Below are 23,999 nucleotides of genomic sequence, written 5' to 3'. Positions count from 1 at the left end.
AATGTGGTTCTCTCCTGTATTAATCATCTGTTCTCTTTACTGCAGCGCTGTGCAAGTTGACGTTTTTACTGTTGTCTATCAGAAGTTTGACTCCCTGGTGAGTTGCAAATGCCCCGTTAACGCGTAATCTTTACTAATCGACTCTAGGTTCCTCACTTTCTGTGGCTCTTGTCCTCCACAGATTGCAGAGGAAGTGAAAGAAACGTTATCCAAAATGGAAGGCCAAATGGAGCTGAACCTGGCCAAAAGCCTGTTTCCTGTTTACCTGAGCTTGCAGGCCATCCACAAAGAAAAGGCTTTCCTGCAGAAAAGGTTTGAAATCATCGCCGCCTGTTTATCTTATGATGTACTACTTTTTGGATGTAACCCAACAGCTGGTGTTAGAGGAGTTTCTTCAGGTTTCTCTTTGCTAAAAGGGATCATTTCTACACACTTTAGTAAAGTGATCATGATCCAGCACCCTCCTGAAGTCCTTGGTTCTACCAAACCTTTCACATTTTGTTCTCTTGCAACCACATTTAATGTCGGCTATTTCATTGGAATGTTTCGCACCGGACAAACGCAGAGTACAGCGTCATTGCAAATGCAAAGGGTTATTGTTATATTTGTATTTATTTATTCATTGCTAATCTAAAATCTGAAAAGTGCGGGCGTGCATTTGTATTCAACCCTCCTGAGATCACACATTATAAAACTACCTTCCACTGTAAGGACGCCTTCAACTCTTTATTGGGGTATGTTTCTCCCAGCTCTGCAGATATGGAGAACAGAATTTCCCCCATTCATAATTTATTTTTTTTTGTTTCAGAACATCCCAAGCTCAGTCAGATTGTGTTAAACTTTATTTAGATCCAGACTTTGACTGGGCAATTAAACACATCAGAAAGCTATCCCCCTGTAGCTCTGGCCATAAGTTTCAGGTTGGTCTCCTGCTGAAAGGGTTCCCCTTTCAGCCTCTCACAGGTTTCGGTTCTGATTTTTCCTGTATTAAGCTCCACCCATCTTTCCATTAACTGGGTCCTTGTACCCGCTGTAAAAACAAACAAACCTGACTCTGACGTCAGATGGATGTGCACTGTTAATTTTCTGCCACATGGTGCATTTTGTATGCATTTTAAAAAGGTTGATTTAAACTTTTGGTCGACAGGCCAAAAATTACACACAGATGGAATCTATTCAGTAATTCTGCCACAAATGGAGGGATTTGGTTGCAATGGATTGTATTAAAGCGTATCAGAGAAAAGGGAGACAGAAAACAAAAGAACAAAAGCACGTCCCTGTTTTCAGATTTTATTTCTATTTTGATTTGCATTTTGTACTGAAAGAAACTTGCTGTTATAGTGGCTATGAGTGGATAAACACCATAGATAAAACAAAAACATTAACATACCATAGCCTAATCAGAGCAAGCGACGTTAAAGGTAAAGAGTTTGTGTTTTCCAGGGGATTACTTGAGCTGACAAACTTTCACGAAGGTTTCCGGGACGCTCTGCCGTACTGGCTCAACCAGGCGTTCAGCACCACTCAGGACCGGGTGGTCAGGGCCGTGCAGGTTGACCAGGTAACATGTCGCCATCGTCCTATAGTCAGTGGCGGTTCTTGGATGATGGGTCGTATGGCTCGCTGCCTAAAGGAGCAGGGAGGAGGGGCTCGTCCGGGATGTCATTCATGCAGGAACCGCCACTGCTCCCTGCTGTGACGCGATAGTAGCCAATAGTTGCCCCTGTTGGCTACTGTCGCGTCACGGCGCATCACGCGGCCGCATTGTAGCTGTGTGCTGTAGTGACTAAACCCAGGTGGTCCCTTTAGCTCCAGCCACTGCAAACCGGCGCGGTCCCCATAAAGCACAGCTCCTCGGCAGTAGACCTGGTCGCGTGCATCCAGCCGATCTGCCAGCTGTGGGAGCAGCTGTCTTGGCCCGACCCCGAAGAGGCCTTCATGCTCATGGTCAAACTCACCGAGGTAAAGCGCGCAGCCGTTAACATGGCAGTGATTCGCCGCTGGTTAGATCCCCACGACTGACGGCTCTTTCCGCCACGTTTATGCTTTCAGGACGTTTGTAAGATCGTGGTGAACTACTGTCACCTCCTAAAGGAGAGGGTCCGGGTGCTGTCAGAGAACTCGGACCACAGCAGCGCCATCAACATGGTAAGCGCAGCCTCACGTAGAAATCTTTATCTTCTTGCTTAGACAGAAAACCTTTAAACCAATTTTAGTCATAAACTGAGCTGTACTGCATTGTTTGATATCCAGGATCAATTGCCATGTATGTGATGGACTAGGTATCTGCCTCTAAGAGGCAACATGTGGTGTGACTTGCTTGTTTTATCCTTGCGTCTGTTTTTTTTTTTTCTGCAGCTGTGTGTTGTTGTCAACGACCTGGAGCACCTGCGCTCGGTGCTGACCCGGCTTCCCACTCAGCTCAACTGGGAGGGGCTTCGCGTTCGCACTCAGAGCGTCATAGGGCAAAGCCAGTTTGAAAACACGCTGCACTCCCAGCTTCAGCAAGCCAAGAGCATCCTCTGCAAGGAGATCCGATCGGCATTGGACACGCTTGGGAAACAGGTACACCGCGCCTTGCGGAAGTATTCACTCCCCCTTAACTCTGTGCCACCTTACAGCCACGGACTTCGGTGTATTTTGTTGGGACTTTCTGGGTTAAACCAACACAGGCTTGTTCCGAATTGTGAAGTCGAAGGAAAACGACACATGGTTTTAAACAAGAAATCCAAGAAGAAAGCGGAGAGTTGAGTGTGTGTTTCCACTCAGGCCCCCTTTACTCCGATACTCCTAAATAAAGAAATCCACAGCCTGGAACTTGCTGATAAACCAAATATTTGCACTCCCAAAAAAAAAAATCCAGCCTGAATGGAAGTGTGGCACAAAGAAAGCTTTGTTTACAGTCTGACGCGAGAGACTTTTAAACTAATTTAGCAAAAACTATGTTTGTCGGAAAGTCAATACTGGACATCACCCTGAATACGTTGTGCCAGGGCAACATGGTAGTGGCCGCATCGTTTGCTTCTCTATAGTTGTTACAGGGTCCCCATAATAAGGAAGCGGGTAGTTTTTCATCTTTTTCGGCCAACATGCATAACGCATCATGAGATCATCTGTGCATGTCATCCAAGGAGTTGGCCGCATCATGCTGTGAAGATACTTTTCTTCAGCCATTACCAGGAACCCGGGCATCATAAATAAATAAATATAAATACTATAAATTAGTGTTGCGCCGATGCCATCTTTTAGCCCCGATACCGATACCCGATACCTGGCTGTGCAGTATTGGCTGATACCAGTACCATACCGATACCATCTGTTTGAAAATTGATGTGTGTGTATAGATGAAGAACTGCTTACTACTTAGGGTAGTAGAACTTTTTATTGCCTCCCTGGAATGGGTGACAATAGTTGAATAAACTTTTGGCTCTCAAAGGCCAAAATAGTGCAACATTCGTGAAATTATAACATGTATAATAGTAGTGCAACAGTAAGACAGAAAAAATAAATTAATAATTGAATAATCTCTTTTAAACCCTGAGTTTTAGCTCTCAAATGCCATAATAGTGCAACATTCATGAACTTATATAACATGTATAATACTAGTCAGGAGAGAGAAGGCTGCATTCAAGTGACATACAAACATCTAAATGGTATTGGTGCCCTATTTGTTGGTACTCGCCGATGCCGATACCACCATTTTAGTGCTGGATCGGGGCCCCGGCCCATACCGGTATCGGTATCGGTGCTACACTACTATAAATAGTACCCTGCTGTTTTTGAAATGAAGGAAAATGAGCTGATAAAGTCATGTCTACGTTCTCAGTTAAACACAGACATTGAGACTCTGGTCCGGAGCATGTCGACCAGGCGGAGGATTCCCTCCAAGTCCACAGAGGATGTGAGTGCTCCTCAATAACAAGCTTCTTTGGAAACACGGATACAAACAGCTGCTATTTTCCCCTCATGTCCCGTGTTGTCTTATCTGCCTTCAGGCTGTAGCCCCTCTAATGCTCTACCTGGAACAGGAGCTCCATTACATGAACGAAAACCTGGTTCAAGAGAACTTCAACAGGTGCTCAGCATATCTCCTTTCGCTTCTGTCGGTCCATTTCTCTGAAGATTAAATTGTGCTTTATTTTCTCTCGTGTGGCTAGCCTCCTGACTCCGTTGTGGCAAAACTCTGTGAAAATTCTCTATCAAGTTGGTAACCAGCATTCACAGCAAGAAGGGTTCATGGTGTTCTGCCAGAGGCTGCTGTACACGCTGCAGGTTGGTCCACGCACACACAAACACACACACACACACGCACGAGCCTCACTACACCGGCAGATCCACTGATGGCCTAGAAAGCTGATCTCAGCGGAGGTATCCATGCTCCATGGTCAACAGAGACTGAGGCAGAGAGGGTGTATAGAGGTCGGCAACTTTCTGCAGAGTTTATTGCCACAAACCTTATAGTCTTCAGATTAGCTCAGCAACCGTGTGTAGAGAGCTTCATAGAGGAGGCTTCCATGGCCGAGCACCTGCATGCAAGCCTCGCATCACAAGGTCTAATTTAATGCAATGTCTCGGGTGCACTGGAGTAAAGCTCTAGAGCACGTGTCAAACTCAAGGCCCGCGGGCCAAAAAAGGCAGATGTCAAAAAAGTAGAAGCATATATCCTTTTAAATTGTATAAAGTGGCTAAAACTGCCTCCTGTAGTGAATGCCATTTTTTTAAACTGTGTAGTACCAGCATCCTGACACTAGGCTACGTTCACACTGCAGGTCTTAATGCTCAATTCCGATTTTTTTGTGAAATCGGATTTTTTTGCGTGGTCGTTCACATTTCCAAATATATGCGACTTGTATGTGATCTCCTGTGTGAACTGAATGCGTTCAACCTAAGTGTCCCACATGCGCAGAAGAGGACACGATGACGTCACACGTAGCAAGCGTGCTCAGTGTTTGCGGAAGTAAACATGGATTATAATGCTGGTGCGCATTTTGCGGTTATTAATTTCTTTTCTAACTGGAGCTTTCCCTCCATTGACTGCTCTTCTCATTGTTGTCCACTATGGGTGTCGTCTTTCTTCCCGCTCCTGCATAGCAGGACGCAGAATAGTGACGTTTGTCGAGTATCGGTGACGTATAGGTCGGATAAATGTGACCCGGCCGTGCAGACACAGGTCACATTTGAAAAGATCAGATACGTATCAGATTCAGAACCACATATCCAAGTGGCCTGGGTCGTATTTGAAAAAATCCAATCTGTGTTGTTGAGACTGTTATAAAAGATCAGATACAGGTCGCATGTGGGCAAAAAAATCAGAATTGGGTCACTTTAGGCTGCAGTGTGAACGTAGCCTAGATGTCAGTTTTCCCACAACACATTAAAACCACCCAGAAATGTCCAAAAAAAGATAATGTGTTGCAGAATGATGAGTTTAAAGCGTAACTCACCCCAACATCAAGTTTTTTTTTTGCAGATAAACTGGGCCTAAGGGTGCTACTTTTATGTTACTGTGCTTTTTTTCAATATTTCTATGTCAGCTGAAACGAAATCATGAACTCAAAAGTATCATCTCTACACGTGCAACCGGCCCTTTCAATGACTTCACCAAGGCCCATAAAGACATTGGTGAACAATTTGGGGCAACTTGACCAATGGGAGGAATTAGAGTGGAGACTGCAACTTGCTTCTCATCCAACATCAGTGTCTGACCTCACAAATGAAAGAATGGCCCAAATTTCTCCTAAACATACTCCAGAGCCATATTCAAAGCCTTCCTAAATGAGTTGAAGCTATTAACGCTACAAAAAGTGGGCCAAGATGGCATTAAATCCTACTGATTGGGAACGGGGCGTCGCTCAGGTCCATATGCGTCTAAAAGCATGCAAACAAACCTCCACTTGACCATTTTGGATAATGGCTTCCACAGCCTCACGGGGTATTCTCTATTTTTAGTGCCTTGAGCAGTGCTTCCATGCTGAGGGGAACGGACTTCCCGAGAAGACGCTGCACTCCGATGAATACAAGGTGAGGTGTAGACGGCACACTGCTGATGTCCGTGCTATCGTTTTAGGTCCACGGATGAAAATGAAACGAGGTACAGCAACGAAAAGGCTTAATTTACAGACCTTTCTGATTCCCTTGTGCTTGAACAGACTCTGAAGGCTCACCTCACTCACCACTCGCTGACCAGCCACCAGCTTATAGAGAAGTTCTTTAAAAGAAAAATAGCCGAGCAGGTGAGTTTGTAAAAACAAAAAAAGACGATCCGAAGAACTCCCGGGAGAGCCTCCGCCCTGACTCTTTGGCTTTGCTCTGTCTCCTCCGTGTTGCAGAGGGAGTTCCATGGGGAGAAATATGGGGCGGTGACCCTCATCACATCCTACAGAAGGTCTGACCAAAGGTTGCACATTGAGGTGCTCAACGCGGTCAGCCTCCTGCCAATGGACTCTAATGGTACACCAGAGCAACTGCAGTCAAAAGGATTCAAAACACTTTTTGCATATTTCATCTTGTTAAAACCACACATTTCCATTGATTATTTCATGAATTACACGTGATAGAGCAACACAAAATCATCCATAATTGTGAAGCGGAAGGCTTTAAAAAACGTCGTCCAAATTCAAATCTATGATGTGTGGATTGGTGTTCGGCTCTCTTGAGTCAATACCTTGTAGGACCACCTTTTGCTGCGATTACAGCTTTTTTTTTGTTTTTTGTTTTTTAAATGTGCCCATTATTCTTTGCAGAACAGCCCAAGGTTGGCTCGAGAGCGTCAAACCATGCAATAGGTTCGGAATAGGGTTTAAACCTGGACTTTGACAGGATCACATGTTGAGATTTAAACCATCCAATTTTAGCTCAGGTTGTATGTTAAGGGTGGTTGTTCTGCTGGAGGATGAAGTCCGCTGCCAGAGAGCTCTTTTTCAGCCTCTAGAAGGATTTCTAGAGGTATCCACCCTCCCGTCATCTCTGACCAGCTTCCACGTCCCTGCACTTTTTATTTCTGATGCGACAAGTCGTGGCGCGGTTGAAGCGGTGTGGGAATACTTTTGCACTATAAATAAAGCCCTACCCATGTGACCTGATGTTTTGATGCTCGCCAGGCCTCAGTGACCCCTTCGTGCGCCTGTGCCTGGAGCCGTACCACATCTTTCCTGAGACCGAGCCCCGCTGCACCCAGTACAAAAGCTGCGACCTCAATCCCCTTTTCGACGAGTCCTTTGATTTGTAAGTTGTTTCCCTCCTGTCAGTCAGCACCCTGGTGTCCAGTTTGACGGCGTGTTGCCCAGGGAACAAGGTTTTCCTTCTCTATCTTCATCAATCTCTGGATGCTAAAACTGTCCAACACCCATTTTTGCACCTTAACTTTTGCTTTTCGTCGCATAGTTGAATGCCAATAAAAGCAGCGTTTCGTGCCGTCCTGTTGCTCCAAGCCTTTCGTTCTTGGCTCCACTGACCTGCTTTCTGTGTCGCAGCCTTGTTTCACTGGAACAGTGCCAGACTCCAGGAGCTTGCTTGCTCATCACGGTCCTGGACCACGACACCTTGAGGCCGGACGACTTTGAGGGCGAAGCCTTCCTGGCCCTGGAGGACGTACCAGGAGTTTCTGGACAAACGGAAGAGGAACTCTGCTCCCAGGTGGACGCTGCATCCAAACAAATCCGCCTGCCTCTGATGCATCCTAAACCTAATGGTGAGATTCTGATCAGTAGCTTTGCACCATTAAATTAAAGACTATGAATAAGGAAATGGCAGAATACCTCGCTATAGCAGCAGCCCCAGTTAGCAACCCCGGTGTCACCTCATTGTGTCTAGTGTTCTGCCAGTTTAGTACCGAATGGACTCACCCATGGATAAAATGGTAAAAGAATCCCATCCTGAATAATGATGTATAAAATATTAGTTCTTTTTTTTTAACTTTTATCACATCAAACAGTTGCTTTTTTAACATGTTGGTCAAAATGCTTTTATAATCAAAAATATCTCAGTTTTTTTTTTAGTGCATCAGACGTTCCTCTGGTTTTGTTCACTCTCTAAATCGGATCAAGACCAAACAGGATGAAATACATTTTCATTTTTATTAGCTGATTTATGAAGACTGGACCCAGCTTCGAGTTAAATCGGCCCGTCTTCATATCGTGCTGCTTTTTTAACCCCTACCTTGCCACTTTGTCCCAGCGTATTTCCATTTGGCACCGCTGCCTTTAACCGTCGCATGTATGTGACGGGTTACTGAGATAATCATCAAATCTCATGTCAATTTCAACTATGTCTCGTTTCAGTCTACACTTTTTGGTGTACTAATAATAATTATGCTTAGTTCACGCTTACGAATGATTTAAGATCGTGACTCCATCATGAAACAAAACTAACTTGACAACCTCCTGCTGGCAGATCACGTTTATCGAGTTAAATTACCTCATTTCCTCATGTCAAAATAGGCCTGAGATGATAGCGAAGAGAGCTGAGATCATCAGAGCATCCATGATCCGTTTCAGATTGGTTGGTTTAACCCGTGTCCTCTTATTTAACTTTTTTTTCAGGCAAATGGCAGCTTTATGCCACTGTTTCAGACGCTGACCTGCTGTTGAGATGTCTTGTGTTTTGATCTGTTTCTGTTAGGCATCTTAATGATTTTCACAGTCTAAAAAAGGTTGGGTGCCTGTGAGAAATGACACGTTTTCCCTCCGCCTGACCGCGTTGCGTGTGTTCCCACAGAGGACGGCATCCTGAAGCTGCTGGAGTCGAGGAAAGGAGACCGCGAGGCCCAGGCCTTCGTGAAGAAGCGACGCCAACGGGAGAAGCAGTCCCAGGAGCCCGCCCAGCAATGACAAACGCACGGGGACACGTGTTCTTCCTCCAAAAATATACAATTTGTTTTAATGATCAGTACCAAAAAACAAAAAAAGAGAGAGAGAGAGATAGAGAGAGAATGCACTCAGAGAGAAACGCTGGGGTTGCATGAGTCGTGTGTGAGGACAACATACTGAACAAGACCATCACAGTGATCCAAAACACTTTCACACCTGCATTTAAAACATCGATGCTTCCCGGTGGTTCGTCAAATCAGTGCGAGAGAAAGACAGAACATCACTTTTCTATGTGTATACATTTAGATATAATATATATATGTGAAATATATATTATACACCATTGAGACTGAAATGTCAAAGATTACTACAAATGTAGAAATTTGGCAGAGAAAGCTGTCACGTATTGATTTAAAATGAGCTAAAAGCCTTTTTTTTTTGTGCTCTGAGCTTGATTGGTTGCTAATATAAAGGGGGGTGTACAAATAAAATAAAATCAGAAAGAGGGTCCAAGCTGAGTCTGGCGGCCTCGTTTGTTATATCCTCCTATAGTTTCTGCAGAGGAATATTAGAGGAAAACCTGAGTCTGAAAAAAAAAAAACACAACTAAAGGCCGTTGATTATCCGTTTAAACAAATTGCATTATTTTTACAAACGTTTTTAATACATGAACGTTTGAAATTTCAATAGTTAGCCTAAGGGAGGGAAAGGGGATGTGGGGGGGGGGAAAAGTGAAAAAAAAAGAAACTCAGCTGCTTACAGCACAGTACTGCGATGAGCTGTTTTTGGCCGTAGCAATGAAGAATCGTCGTTTACCGAGACTAAATATGCCCTTTAAGTGTTTCCAGAGTGACCTTTTTTCAAGACGTTACTACTCCCTGAAATATGATTTCTCTTTTTACTGATTATCTACGGTGTCATCCACCCATCGATGCAGTTTTCAGACTGACAACACAACCACAACACCGTGACTGAGACTCAACGAGCACAGATTCCTTCCCTCGGCTCCTTTGGGGGCTTCTCAGCTTCTAGACGAGATGTTGTGGAGTTTTTAAGTGCTAAAAATACAGAAGTGGACTTCTTTGTTCCCCAGAAAAATAATCACAAAACTGTCCAGATGGATGGATGACACTCTATGGACACATTGCCACTAAAGTGAGATTATACTTTTAGGAAATATATCATTTAAAACTAGCTATGTAAATGCTTAATAGTTAAGGTCAGAGTAAAATATACGGGTAAGTATTTAAGTTATTTTCACAAGTCAATCGCAGGGGGGGAAGTACAGTGTTGCTGGTCAAGAGCATCAGCTAGCAGAATGTACTGTTTTCCTTGGGCAACACTGGCAACATAATTACGGCCAATCCCAACCACGCGAGAGCTTCCTCAGTGACTAATTCTCACCGACAGGCTCAGGTTAAAAGTTCACGACTGACTCGGTGCCTGTGTCGTTCCGATGAGCCGGTTTTGGTCTTTTTCTCGTTTTGAAATGGTGGTCAGAACGCGAGGCTGGTGGGCGTGGGAATCAGGACTGACTGGCGTGGAAACTGTAGCGGTCCCACAGGACGGTGAGGTCAGGAGAGCTGCTGCTGCTCCGCGGTCTGTTCGGGGCACAGCGGGCACTCTGTGGACGTGGAGCAGCTGTCGCACTGGAGTCCGTGGCCGCAGGGCAGCGACGCCGAGCCCTGCTCCCCGCACGTCACGCAGCACTGTCTCTGTTTCCTGTACACCACCTGGGAAACACGGCCACAAAACACCAAGCCATTCGTACCACCCTCGACATTTTTTTTGTTGCTTTATGACCACAATTTTAAGGTGTGTTATGGGCTTTTATAATATAAAAGAAGAAATAATATAAATGAAGAAAAAGAATACAATGTTTCCAAATAAAAATCTGAAAAGTGTGGTGTGCATTTACATTCATCCTCCTTCGCTCTCATATCCCTTGGTAAAAAAAACATCCAGTGCACCTAATTTTACAGAAGTTTGAAGCAATAGTGGGTTGTGAGACATCAGCTCAAATTTTGGACTTCTTTTGCTAAATCCAACTCAGTATCTGTGGCAAGACTTAAACTTTCCTGTTCACAGCCTCCAAATGTTGATGTTAGAGATACAATCAGAAAGACTTGCAGATAGAATTACATTAGGCGATGATCGGTAAGCCAATTACTAAAAACACATTGAAGTTTGTAGTTGTAACAGAGCTAAATGTGGGGAAGTCCTGGCAGTACAAGGCGCTTTAGTTTGGTAGGATGAAAATATGAGTTCATGGTGAAGATATTTGCGTGTCGTGCCTGCAGGCTTACCTGCTCCACAGCATGCAGGCAGTTACAGAGCTGAGCCTGTAAGCTTAGAACCGACTCCAACGGCAGCCGGTGGAGCAGCTGCAGCTGATGCAGCGCCAGGTGGGGGTTCTCTCCGCTCCGCAGGCTCTCCAGCGCCTCCTGCAGGAGGGAGATCTGCCTCTGCGCCTCCTCTTCAGCCTCCCGGGCGCGCTCCGCTTCCAGGGCGAACCGTGCCGCGTTCGCGCGCGACTCCTCCGCGTCTGCTTTGACCGCGGCCCACGACTGGAGCGGAAACACATGCGTCCGTCACTACACGGCGACGGGTGGACGTGCGGCTGTAAACGTACGAGGGGGGGGGTCGCGCTTCTAACACAAACGTGACCGGGGGTCCCCCGCGCGTGCTTCCGCTACCTACCTACCTGAGCTGTGTGTCTCCAGCTGTGACCCCACTGCTTCAGCACCCTGTGAGCGTCCTCCAGCTCCTGCTTGAGTCTGCCGGTCTCGGCACAGGGGCCGGAGGGCAGCAGGGCGGGGGGCGTGCCCGGAGAACCCTGACCCGACGGGAAGTGCTCCCAGATATTTGTGCTCATACCGTTTAGACCTACAAAAAAATTATTTTATTTATTTTAATAAATAGATGCTGTCTAATAAGACTGAATCACTTGAATGTAACATTCGTACCTAAGGAGCTATGAGACGGTCCGCGGAAGGGGCTCTCCGACAGGCTCGGCTGTGACGCATGAGAAGAGAAGAAAGGCGACGCTTGTGGCCTGACAGGAGGAGACGGAGACGGCGAGCTGAAAGGAGCAGAGCTGCTGAACGATCCTGGAATGTTGACCGGAGCCGAACTCTGAATCTGGCTGCCTCCTGCGAAACCCAAAAAAAACCAACAACTTCAAAACAACACATTCAGAAAGTAGCCTTGTGTGTATTCTGCGTGCGTGCTTTTAAATACCGAGCATTACGCCCACGCTGGGCAGGCCCGAGCTGCTCTCCAAGCTCCTCTCCAGCGCGGACACCCCGAAATCATTCAGGTCCAGGTCGTCCAGCGCCGACTCTGTCACACAACAACAACACAGCGCCCTCTTTCAGATCACACGGCCACAAGCGTCTAAAATTGACGTTGTCACATCCTTACGTACCGACGACCGACTCCACGGTCTCGCTGGTGGGGTAGAAGGGCAGGGCGTTGGCGTTCATGCCCGAGGAGACGCCGGAGCCCGGTGGGCCGAGGGCGGCGGGGCTGGGGGGGGTGGCGGCTAGGCTGGAGGGGATGCTGGAGGAGAGACTCAGTGGGCTGCCGACGGGCAGGAACACTAACAAGTCCTTAGGAGGAAACGATCGGCTGTTAAATGCGTCCGCTGTTGCCTGCAGGCGGTCAGCAGATGAGGCGGCGGTAGTTTAATATTTAAGGGGTGTTTACCTGTTTGCTCTGCGTCGAAGCAAATTCTCTGCTGCGCTGCTCAAGAGCAAACCCTCTGTGCTTGGCCTGAAACGGCAACAAGAAAAAAAATGAAAAGGATCCAATTGATATCACGTCTGATTTCTATCTTTTTCAGCTTGTCCACATTTTGTCAAGTTCCAGCACTGACGTGGATTTGGTTTAATTTAGATCAACACTAAGTGATTGCCTTTGATTCAGCTGCGTCCGTCTTTCCTGTCGCTGCTAAAGAGCAGCGTCCCACAGCATGATGCTGCCCCTCCCGTGCTTTCCCATTAGGTTGATGTTTTTAGGGAGGGGGGGTATTCTAACTCTTCTGCCACACAATGAAAAGGCCATAAAAAGATTTGATGTTTTGGTCTCATCTGACCAGAGGACCTGGTTCCACATGTTTGCTCTGCTCCCTACGTGGCTCGTGGCAAACTGCAGACTTCTTCTGAGCGGTGGATCTCTGCAGCTCACCCAGACTTATAGACCTGCTTCAGTTTAGGTGGATAGCCAAGTTGCATAGGCCAATCACTCTCTCTATTTTTATCTTTATTCTTTGTAAAAAAAATATATATATTTTAGATACCATGTTTTCCTAATTTTGCATAACTTTGTGTTTCTCTGTCACGTAAGATCCCCAGAAATCAGATTTACGTCTGTGCTTCCAACTTAGCGAAATGCGTAAACTTTAAGGCATAGTTCGGCTTTCCCAAGCAGACGTTCTTCTCACCTGGTCTTCCCGTTCGAATCCGGGCGCCCTGCCGTAGCCTCTTTCACCAGCCCAAGGAGACAGGGGGTCTCCTCCTCCGCTGGCGCCCTCGCACAGTGACAAAACGCTACCCAGCAGCCCTTGCTCTGCGGCACAGGCCACTGCAGAGGGGGAGAAGTGGTCTGAGGCAGAGCCGAGGCCCATGTGATGACCCCCAGGACTTGGAGAAGCGTCGTGGCCGTGAAGAGCTTCTGGGAGTCTGGGGGGAGGAGGGGAACCAGGGCCGGGGAATAACGGCTCCTCGGCTGCAAAAGGCTCTGGAGGAGGTTTGAAACAAAAATTAATTTAACCATAATTTTAAAAAAAAAGAGTAGTTGTTAAAATGCAGAGCTGTTTTCAGGGATCTTACTTTCAACATGAGCGAAGGCACAAAACGGTCCCCTGGGACAGCTGCCGCACTGCTGCATGTCATTACACTTGGTGGATTTGTAAATCTGCAGAAAAGAAAAAACAGCCCGCTCTGAAACCACCGGCCACGCTTTCTGCCCCCCGATTGTGGCCGAAAGACGGCAAACGCCATCCAACCTCTGGGTGGAACTGCTGCTCCGTCCTGGTGTGGCAGTACTGGCACCCCTCCGCTCCCTCGCACTTGCTGGGATCTCCCCACTCCTCGCCCTGCTTCACCGCCGGACACGGCAACGCTCTGTGGTGGCGACAACAACACCGGCCCCGCCTTCCGTCAAAACAGGCGGCAGCTAAAAAAAAAAACGGTGCGGCTACCTGAGAAATGGAAACGGGGAGGGGGCACCTGTATTTGTGCTTGTGCGGGCTGCGCCGCCTGTCTTTGCTGTTGTGGTAGTACGGACAGGCGTATCCTTGGCGACACAGGCGGGGAGGCTTTTTACAGAGCTCTGTCTTGTAGTGGGACAGCACGTAATTATTATCTGGTAATAAAAAAAAGAGAGAGAGAACAGTCACTCAGGCAGGGGATAGGAACAAATCAAAAGACAGTTTGTTGGAAAGGAAACTTTGAGTTCAGTTCAACACTTTTTTTAAATAAATAAAAAATCCCCTGATATTATTAAATGTTCGTACAGCCAAGCACTCTAACACGTTTTCCTGGACCTTTGTGGAGAAGAAATTCAAGCAAGACAAGCCCCTGGCAGATCTTCCAGCTCAGTACATTACAGTGAGCATGGTTCCGTAATTTGTTTCACGTTAAACCTGCCAGTAGCGGCTGCTAAAGGAAAGCTCAATCGTGGTCTCATCCGATCAAAGCTTACAGCTCCGGTTAACGTCCCAGTAGAGCCGAGAAAACATTCATGACGGTAGAATAGAAAACGCCTTTCTCTGCTTCCCAGTGGCAGTGATGTTATGGAGAAATGGTGACTCTCTTGGCTGCAGATCTATGACAGTGAACCTTTGTGTGCCTCCATAAGCATCCTCCTCACTGTGTGTGGTTGAAACGTGGGTTTGTTCCAAACTTTTCAATTACTGAGTCCTACTGCAGATCTCGGCAAATTTAGACTTTTCTTTTTTTTCTGATTTAAAAAGACCAAAACATCTGGAATATTTGGTCGCCACGTCCTGTCATGTTTCCCATTTTTAAAGGTGGCAAAGAGAAATGGGCCTCTGTGTTATATCATATGCAGGGTTTATACAGGAATGAGTAAGTCTATTTTAATGCTTTCCAATGCTCCTTTAATGCTCTTAGAAATAATTTTAATGCCATCAACAAATAAATAAATAAATAATATATATATATATATATATATATATATATATATATATATATATATATATATATATATATATATATATATATATATATATATATATATATATATATATATATATATATACAGTGTCCGAAATTAACTTTGTTATTCACCGGCCAAGTTGGCCGGTAGATGTAAAAATCAACCGGCCAGGCATATTTTTTACCGGCCAAAATATTAATCCTGACCAGACCTCAACTTTTATAAAAATTAAGAGTGAGCAGGGCCGGATTTAGGAGGATGGGGGCCCCTGGGCTGGAGTCAGGATGGGGGCCCCTGGGCTAGAGTCTATATATATAGACCAGTTCATTGTTATTGTTTTGATGCGGGTTTTTCGCGCATGCGCGCCGGACTGGTAGGCAAAAGGCGAACACAATGGCGGACGCAAACAGCGAAACTGACGAGTTCTCCACGTATTTTTCTTCTTTAGATAACGTATCACAAGATCGTTTTAAGAGTAAGTTGATGGTTGATGGTATCAGATTGCCAGATCCACACAGCAAAAGCCTGAAGGGACGGAGCGAGTCTGTGAAATGCTGGCCAAGGGTTCCGTACTGCGACATATGCAGCTGCCTTATAAACACGGCAGGCCAGTACAGACAGAGAGCACGAAAGCCCCTGAAACCACTGGACGGCTACAATTATTTTATATCAGGAAAAAGGCTCCAGCAACGCCTGCGACGCCATGAGGGATTAAGCGGTCAGAAAATGGATGGATGGATGGATGTTGTTCACACATGTTTGTGCAACAGCACAAAGCGGCGTCGGACACAGGCCGCATTTCAGCAGAGGCCTGGTAGGTTAAAAAAAACATTTTTCACTACGGATTATTTTGGTGTTTTTGCCTTGTTAAAATGGGTGTCGGTGTCGGCAACGTTGCAGCGTAAACACAGAAGTACTAGCGCCCGTGAATGGGGGCGTAATAGCAGCAGCAGCTGCTGTAGCCGCTGCTGCTGCGTAAACACTACACGGGCCGGAGAAGCCGCTGCTAGCAGCAGCTTCTCCGGCCCGTGTAGTGTTTACGCAGCAGCCGCTGGCTTATGCTGCCGCAGCCCGTGAACGGGCGGAGCAGCCGCTGCCTGCTCTGCCGCAGTTGTCTGAAGCAGCAGCGGCTGCTGCTGCTACCGCTTCTCTTGCCCGTGTAGTGATCGCCACCTCCCCTCCGCCGCTGTTTAAGTAGAACAATGACTAGAGCAGAATTAAGTTGTATTTACCGGAAATGAAGTGTAGACTGCAAATTCTGTCGTAGTATGATGGCTCCCACAGTCCATTGGGAGTGTCTGCCTGCGCTCTTTTCATTGAAAATATCCATTTCTTTCTTCGTCCTTCGGTATACGACAGAAACGTACATCCAACGATTTGGAATGCCTCTGTGTGCAACCGGGAGCACAACAAGTCGTAGGCATTGCTTAGATTACAAAAATAAACAAACTAAAAGTACGCTCTAAATCACCCGTTTTGTCATGTAGTAGACGAGAACAGTACTGTTTTTTGCCTACCCGCGGGACCCGGATGTATCGCTGACGTCACGCGGGACGTCACGCGTGAACTACCATATATATATATATGCCCTCTGAAGGATTTTTTACAGCCCCCGGTTCTCAATAAAAGCAGAGGTGGGTGCAGATGAACAATTTTCATCTTCTAGACCAAGGTTTTTACAGAGAACATCTTGAAAAATATGAAGAACAAAATACAGATTTCCATTTATTAATGAAACTTTTGCATTCAACTTCTTTGTAGGAACTCGAACCACAAACACAACCTACATTTACTCAAACGCAAACCAAATAAGAAAACAATACTCAAAGTTTGAAACTTTGAGCCTGTCTTATAATGCAGACATGCACAATCTTTGTTTTGTATCTACACTCATTTAAATTTTTACTTTCATTTAGCAGATAAACTTTAAAAAAGTAAAACTACTTTTTTTTCTAAGTCTAAGATGTCTGCTAACCATGGTTTTTAAACATTGTTGTTATGGAACGTGCAACAGCGACTCGAGGTACGCTGATAGGCCGCATATGAAGGATGTTAAAGCCGCAAGCGGCGTCGATCGGCCCTCGCAGCCAAGCGCCGTTGCGGTGCCGGCGGGCGGGCGGGGTCCGCGCACCGGCGGCCGGCGGGCGGGCGGGGTCCGCGCACCGGCGGCCGGCGGGCGGGCGGGGTTTGCGCAGCCAAGCGCCGCTGTGGTGCCGGCCGTTCACAAAAATAGAAAACATCCTTCGGGGCCCCCGAAATGCCGGGGCCCCGGGCTGCAGCCCCGGTAAGCCCCTGCTAAAATCCGGCCCAGAGAGTGAGATTATGTTAATTATGGGGGGTGTGGTTGGGGGCGTGGCTGACTGGACCCTGGAAGAGAAACCTTTGTTTCCTGACTTAAAAAAAAGAAAATATTGTAGTTGATTATAAAAGACACAATATGAATTATCAGATTCACATCCAGGCGATAAAAAAACACTACAGATTATCATTATTCTATCCATGTTGGTCTTATTTGTGAATGAGGCAGAGTTTCATCAAGCCTGTACGGTCAGTGGGGGTTCTAGGCCAAATTTAGCAGGGTGGGTCAGGGTGGGGCCAGTGTTTTTTCACAGGGGCACAGAACAAAAGATTGGGGGGGGGGGGGAACTTAACAGGTCAACATTTCATCGTTTAAAATATTAAGTAAGCCAAAGAGCCAATTGTGGCTCTGGAACTGCAGGTTGCAGACCCCTGATCTTTTCTCAATACAGCGGGAGCTTAACGTGAAACAGCTTGATTTTAATTATTGTTATTTTTTTTTATTTTTTTTTTATTATTTTGTTATTTTATTATTGGGTAAAACCATAAACGAAAAAAAATGCAACTGATCCAAATGACCAGTCAGTCACGTTGTCTTTGTCAGCATTTATCATCCTAAGAAATTTAACATCATGTTTTTAGTACAGGGGCCATAACAGGGGCCAGGAACAGTTCTACATGGGCATAGGCCCCTGTTGGCCCCTGTTCAGAACCGCCCCTGTGTATGGTTCAAAATTTCCCCCTCAGCTGCAACACTTAAAGCACTCAGGATTCACGCTGCGTCTTTACGCTGATCTCGCTGCTGGATTTTACCCTCCTGCGCTGCGCCCCCGATGTTACAGGTTACATGTAACGTAATTTTGCGCACCTGAATTCAAGCGCAACGCACCACGCCCACCGAAGCACCGCTGGTTCTGTGTCGTTAAAAACAAAAGAACATGAAAAACAGTTACCGACTCTCCTACTGACTTTAATTGGGACATTTTGGTACGAGTGGAAGGACATTAAACGTAGCGATTCACGTTTTGAAGGCTGGCCGCTGATAAAAGCACCTTGCTCCGAGAGGGGGCGGGGGAGGCGCAGTAAGAGCGGGGAAGCACAGAGCCGCAGCGCAGGTAGTTAAAAAAAATCAGAATAAATAAGAACGAAACTTATAAACAGACTAATTGGCGTTTTAGACTGTATCTGGTTAGCAGATCTGTTTTCTGATCCAGCGTTCAGCCATGACTGGTTCTGAATGTGAAAGAAGCTGAACCAGCACCGCAGAAGGCGGGTCTAGACTGAGCTCTGGATGGACAGAGCTGTTAACGGATCGTATGGGTTTTGTTATTTTTATGTTACTTTTATTTTATTTGGTACAAACATTTACTCGCCATGTGGCAGCTAGCCCTCTGAAATTCACTCGCCAAACGGGAAATTTACTCGCATTTGGCGACTGGCGAGTGTTAATTTCGGACCCTGTATATATATATATATATATATATATATATATATATATATATATATATATATATATATATATATATATATATATATATATATATATATATATATATATATATAGCTTTACGATCAACCGGAAGCAGTTCAGCGTGTTTGGTTACGCGCAAACACGCTGAATCACGCTGAGTTATATCTGACATAATATATCTGACGAAACTGTTTTTATGAATGTATTTTAAAAAAATAAATAAAAAATAAGGCCTTTTAAATGCCACCGATAATCACATTTAATGAATTTCAATGCCAATTAAGGCCTTAATTAAAAAAAATTATTTAATGACTTTTAATGTTTTTTGATGACCTGCGGAAACCCTGATATGGGGTTTAGGGAAAAATAATTATTCAGAAAATGTTCAGCCAGGTCTTCCGGCTCTTCAGAAGCACATCGGCCAAATCAAGCACACGCCAGCCTGGGTTACTCATAAATTAGCGTTTGCGTTTCACAGCCGTCTTATACACCATATCCACACCGACATCCTGAACATTTGCCTGACCGCCTCATGAAGCAGTGCGGGGCACATTCACCTTGCCAGCGCGGCTCTTCGCTCAAGATCTTCTCTATAAGAGCTGTGCTCGCTGCTTGTCCCGATTGTGCATCTGCCCCACCTCCTTCTGCTGACCCTGAGCCTCCTTGGGAGTCCAGCACCTGCACTTCCCTGTGGAACGTACAACATCAGCGACAACGAAACAGAGGGGGGGAGTGGACTGTAACACGACGCTGAAAGACTGCTGGAATAAGGTTCCATGTTGCTCTCACCTGATGTCGTAAACGGGGCTGCGCAGGTCATGTGATCCGTGAGCAAAGGCACAGTGGGAGCCATTCTTACTGCAGTGGCCTTTGGCATCCGTTTCGTGGATACATGAGCCGGTCTTATAATAGCGCAGGTGGTATCTCCGCTCTGTATCACCAGCAGTTCGATGCAGGAAGGGACATCTGGAACAAACACAAAAAGGCTTTCAGGAACAGAAAAGGAAAAGGTATTTTAAAACATCTATGACACGCTCTGTAACAACAGGTACCGCTGCTTAGGAGAACCATTTCCTGCATCCTTAAGGAGCATGTGGAGAGCATCTATGTTTGATTTTAAAAACAAAATCCCACATATTTACCATTAAGTTGTATCAATGTGGAGACAGCAACCTCCCAAAGGACAAACCACAGAGTTGTTTCAAAAAAACGTGTTAAAAAGATCAACGTTTCTCTCTGTCTTGTTGGTGGTGTCCACCTGAAAGCCATGGAGCTAATTTAAAAAGAAGAATATGGAACAGTTGATGGCTCATGCTATGCTAATCTGTGTCAATCTGTGTCAGATTAGCATAGTTAAAACTCCAGTCACACCCTGACACTTCTTTTCAGTCTACTCTGTGATTTGTATTTGTGTGTAAATGTCAAGGCAGCTCCTGACTGGGGACAAAACAGGTTCTAAAGCCGCTGGCCGAGATCATCCATAATGTACGAAGCTCAAACGGCGCAGCGTCAGCCTCGTGAAATCGGGCTTTTTGTCTCGCTACGACCCACACATTTTGGACATGCATGAGAACAGCTCCAGTTTTAAATGATAAAGTGGAGAAGATGTAGTGGATGTCCCGCAGATGTGCCGGACAGCTGCTGGGAGACCACAATAAAATAAAAGCGCAGCAGCTGCAAACAAGATTCTCCAAAAACAGGTAAATTTTGTTCAAAACACGTCAAACGTGACAGAAAGCAAAGCCCTGTAGAAAAAGTTACACTTTATTCTGCATTTTAAGTGAGGTTTCTATGATAAACACTAGTTTAAATCTCCAGGTCAGGGTTACTATTCATAATCATTTTGTCAATTAAGTGACCCTGAATCAATTGACTCTATTAATGGGCTCAGTATATTTTTTTATAGTTAAATTGATGCATTATAGAGAAACTAATCCATACACATTACTGAGATCAACCCTATATGCGTCTCCATCCACCCTCCCATCAATTCTGATCAGCTTTCCAGTCCCCGCTGAACAACGGCCTTCCCACAGCATCATGCTGCCACCCCCATGTTTCACAGTAGGGAATGTTTTGCTCAGAGGGATGTGGGTTTTTAGTTTTGCTCTCATGCAAACTGATCTGAACTCTTGATATACAAGCCGTGCCTTATTCTACGTTTCCATTAGAGGTCGTAATAAAGGTTTTAAACACGGTGGGGAGGCTGCGGGCTACAATTCACAACCATTTTGTCGCCAAACTGCTTCCATGTTGCTTGTGAGCACACCATTGTGTATGTCCTAATAACATATTTTGGTAGTCAAGCATGTTGCATTACATAAACACGGGGTTGTATAAAACAAATCCTCAAATCTGAGTTATAATTTAATTGAATTTTCCTTTACTTTCCTTTAAGTTTTAATTGATCCTATTGCCAATCTGGTTTTACTCCAAGCTTGGGACAGTTCAGTCTTATCAGATGTTATTCCAGCCCGTTTAAAACCAAAAGAGACTTCCTACCCGTCGGTCATTTATTGGAATCATATAAACCTTACATACACAAAACAATAGGGATATCATAGAGGATTGCATGACATCACCAGCTGTCAAATCGTTTTGCTATGACCTGACGGCAAGTATGAGGGAAAAAAATGCATTTTGTAAACGAGGAGAGCTGATTTTTATCACTACAAAAGTTTAGGACGAAGAGAACAAAAAAAAGTCTTCAAATCTACAAACCAGTCACCAAGATGGTTCTTAGACAATTTCAGATCATATTTTCAGTCCAGGACCAAAAGGTTCTGTGTGACTAAGTAATAATCTTAGTGAATGGTTACAGGTTAGAGGATGGGGACTGATGCCCGACTCACCGTTATTACATCTCGGATCCACCTAAAGACACAGTCACAGTGCCGGAGCCGATACAACAGGAGAAGAGGGGATTGTGGAACAGGCATGACTATAACACATACGATGTACTTGAAACCATTTTGCCGGATTTGTGTGTGTTTGCGATGCGAATGCCAAACTAATCTGTAAACGGATGTTTGTGGGTTTACCAGAAAACTATGACCTGAAACGGGGGCTTTAGACGGAACGAAAGCCTTCGCAGCACTCACTCATCTCCTTCGGAGCAGGTGCCTGTTCCCTCATCGTATTTGGTACAGTAGACATCCGGGCTGTAGTTGAACGTCCCGTCCCGTCTGCGGATGGGCCTGCGGCGCCGTTGGTTTAAGAAGTGCCAGTGGAAGCAGGAAAAAGGCCGGTGCTGTGTACATTTATGCTGTACAAACAGGGGACACTGCTCAGTCCTGAACTCTTTCAGATATCTGGAACGTAAAGAAGGCAACAGCAAAGAATGTGACCCATGTCTGTGCAATATTATTATTTTTTAGGACAAAACCCGGCCTCTATGAGGAAACAATTACTTTCCAAAAATAAAGCTACAGCACCTGGTTAAAGTATGCAAATCACACATTCATATTCAGTTATTTAAAACTGTAACACTTTGTGGTTTTTATTGGGATTTTATGCAATAGCCCAACACAAAGTAGAAAATCAAGGTGGTGGAAAGAAAGAAAAGAATTATGTTTTTTAATTTTTTCACCAGAAAAATCTGGAAAATATGGCCTGAATGAATATATACAGTGAGCTTTACTTCTGTTACACCTGAATAAAATAAAATTGCCTTCAGTAGTCACCAGTTTATTAGTTAGAGTCCCCTTGTGTTTAATTTAATTTTTAGTATCAACACGCTACTAGTTTATGAATGCGTCAGAGGTTTGTTGGAAGACGGCATCATTAAGAAACAAGTAAAAAAAAAAGGACAATGCAGGAATAAAAATGTTGAATGGTTCAAAACAAAATCCCAACGGACCACTATTTCACCCATCACCCAAAACCGGGGGTAAAAAAAGCACAGCACAAGTGCTAAACTACAAACATATTCGACTAAATCTGCAAGCTGGGCAAGGAGAGCAATTATCCAAGGCCTGTGGAAACTCTGTAGGAGTCACACAGATCCGTTGCTCATTTTAAAAAAAGTCACAGATAAAAACAATAATACAAAAATCCATAAAAAGGCTTTTTATGAAGGTCTGCTCACTATGAAATCACCATCACCTCAGAGGATTAAACATGGTGGAAGTAACGCCATGCTCTGGGGATGATGAAGGGTTAGAGTTTCTGGGAAACCAACTATTAAACATTTTATGAAACATAAATAAATAAATAAATAAATGACCAAAAAAATCCCTAGATGTGCAAAGCAAGCAGACATACCTTTGATCATAGTGAAATAGACACTTTTAAGATTTTATATGGAGTATCCTGTGCTCCTGTGACGTTTTCTTTGCATTTCATAGTTACGATCGTGGTCTGATCTACCATATAAAAACCTCCAGATGTAAAATTCAAAGTACTCGACCTGTAATACCCACAGCTGATAGTAGTGTAAACCGCTACAAACGCTGTTCATTAAATATGTCACTCAGAAATACACTGAATCATTAACTATCCCACATTGTTGCAACAGGCGCACAATTACATATTTATTTACACTAATTTTAAGTAATGGTTACTGGATAACATAAGGCCTCTTCATCAGCAACAGAAAAAAACAAAACCTGCTCACCAGCATTGGTTAGCTCATAACATTTTTTTTGTTTGTTTTTATCAAGCACCAACTATCTGTAGTAAAAAATGCCTTTGCTTTGTGTGTGGCAGTGTGCACGTGAGGTTGTGTACACCCAGCCAGCCAGCTAACCCTGCTAACCAGCTACGTACGTGTAATGTTGAGGTTTCTCGGGCTGTACGTTCAACACGGTTGCGGGCGACGTCGAGCCCCCCGCGGGTGAAGACGACGAGGACGAAGATGGCCCCCCTGTTGCGGTCGTCGCTGCCGAAGACGACGGGGGCTGTGGATTTGTTTTAGACATTTAACCAGTCTGAAGCCCAACAACAACAAGCTTGTTTTTAGCTTACGGGCTAGCTATTCTTCTTAGCTTCGAAATCCGCATTCTCCTGCGATGTGAGCTTGCGCAAGGCAAGAGGAAGTAGTAGCAAAAGGGATGCGACGCGGAATTGTGGGACATGAAGTTTACGCGTAACCTCAATAATATTCGTTTATGTCAAATTATATTTGCGATTTATGCTGTGCCTTACAATAAAATATCAATAGCGTTTAGATTGGTTCAGTTTAAACAAATGTATTTTACAAATTATTCTAAATTTTAGCATTTAGTTGGTTTGTCTATCTG

At 45.0% G+C, this 23,999-nt stretch overlaps 2 protein-coding genes across 4 annotated transcripts in view; one reads left to right on the top strand and one right to left on the bottom strand.

Annotated features, from left to right (window-relative positions):
- The window catches only part of unc13d (unc-13 homolog D (C. elegans)), a 27,215-nt gene extending 17,922 nt beyond the window's left edge, over window positions 1–9,293 (top strand). For both annotated transcript variants that reach the window (XM_036142503.1, XM_036142502.1), the window contains exons 20-34: window positions 46–97; window positions 182–312; window positions 1,444–1,561; window positions 1,810–1,962; window positions 2,053–2,148; window positions 2,359–2,565; window positions 3,827–3,901; window positions 3,996–4,075; window positions 4,158–4,272; window positions 5,950–6,021; window positions 6,150–6,233; window positions 6,330–6,450; window positions 7,101–7,224; window positions 7,473–7,690; window positions 8,716–9,293. In XM_036142503.1, the coding sequence (XP_035998396.1) occupies window positions 46–97; window positions 182–312; window positions 1,444–1,561; window positions 1,810–1,962; window positions 2,053–2,148; window positions 2,359–2,565; window positions 3,827–3,901; window positions 3,996–4,075; window positions 4,158–4,272; window positions 5,950–6,021; window positions 6,150–6,233; window positions 6,330–6,450; window positions 7,101–7,224; window positions 7,473–7,690; window positions 8,716–8,828 (1,759 nt within the window). In that variant the 3' untranslated portion in view covers window positions 8,829–9,293. The remainder of the gene's footprint in view (window positions 1–45; window positions 98–181; window positions 313–1,443; window positions 1,562–1,809; window positions 1,963–2,052; window positions 2,149–2,358; window positions 2,566–3,826; window positions 3,902–3,995; window positions 4,076–4,157; window positions 4,273–5,949; window positions 6,022–6,149; window positions 6,234–6,329; window positions 6,451–7,100; window positions 7,225–7,472; window positions 7,691–8,715) is intronic.
- unk (unk zinc finger) lies at window positions 8,852–23,999 on the bottom strand. 2 transcript variants are annotated; one of them, XM_012864099.3, is made up of 15 exons: window positions 23,527–23,997; window positions 21,861–22,070; window positions 19,549–19,725; window positions 19,317–19,447; window positions 14,039–14,174; window positions 13,816–13,933; window positions 13,640–13,724; window positions 13,252–13,547; window positions 12,516–12,581; window positions 12,235–12,418; window positions 12,048–12,149; window positions 11,774–11,959; window positions 11,512–11,693; window positions 11,114–11,374; window positions 8,852–10,540 (listed from the first exon to the last, which is right to left on the bottom strand). In XM_012864099.3, exons 1-15 carry the CDS (start codon window positions 23,676–23,678, stop codon window positions 10,382–10,384), a joined length of 2,445 nt encoding a protein of 814 aa, XP_012719553.2. In that variant the 5' UTR covers window positions 23,679–23,997; the 3' UTR covers window positions 8,852–10,381. The 2 variants fall into 2 exon arrangements, with proteins under 2 accessions (XP_012719553.2, XP_021172962.2); XM_021317287.2 differs by lacking the exon at window positions 8,852–10,540 and having other exon boundaries at window positions 11,168–11,374; window positions 11,508–11,693; window positions 23,527–23,999.

The sequence above is a fragment of the Fundulus heteroclitus genome, chromosome 10, assembly GCF_011125445.2.
Source record: "Fundulus heteroclitus isolate FHET01 chromosome 10, MU-UCD_Fhet_4.1, whole genome shotgun sequence".
In the NCBI taxonomy this organism is placed as follows: Eukaryota; Metazoa; Chordata; class Actinopteri; order Cyprinodontiformes; family Fundulidae; genus Fundulus; species Fundulus heteroclitus.
Note: the sequence above shows the minus strand (reverse complement) of the source record. Positions and strands in the feature narration are given on the sequence as shown.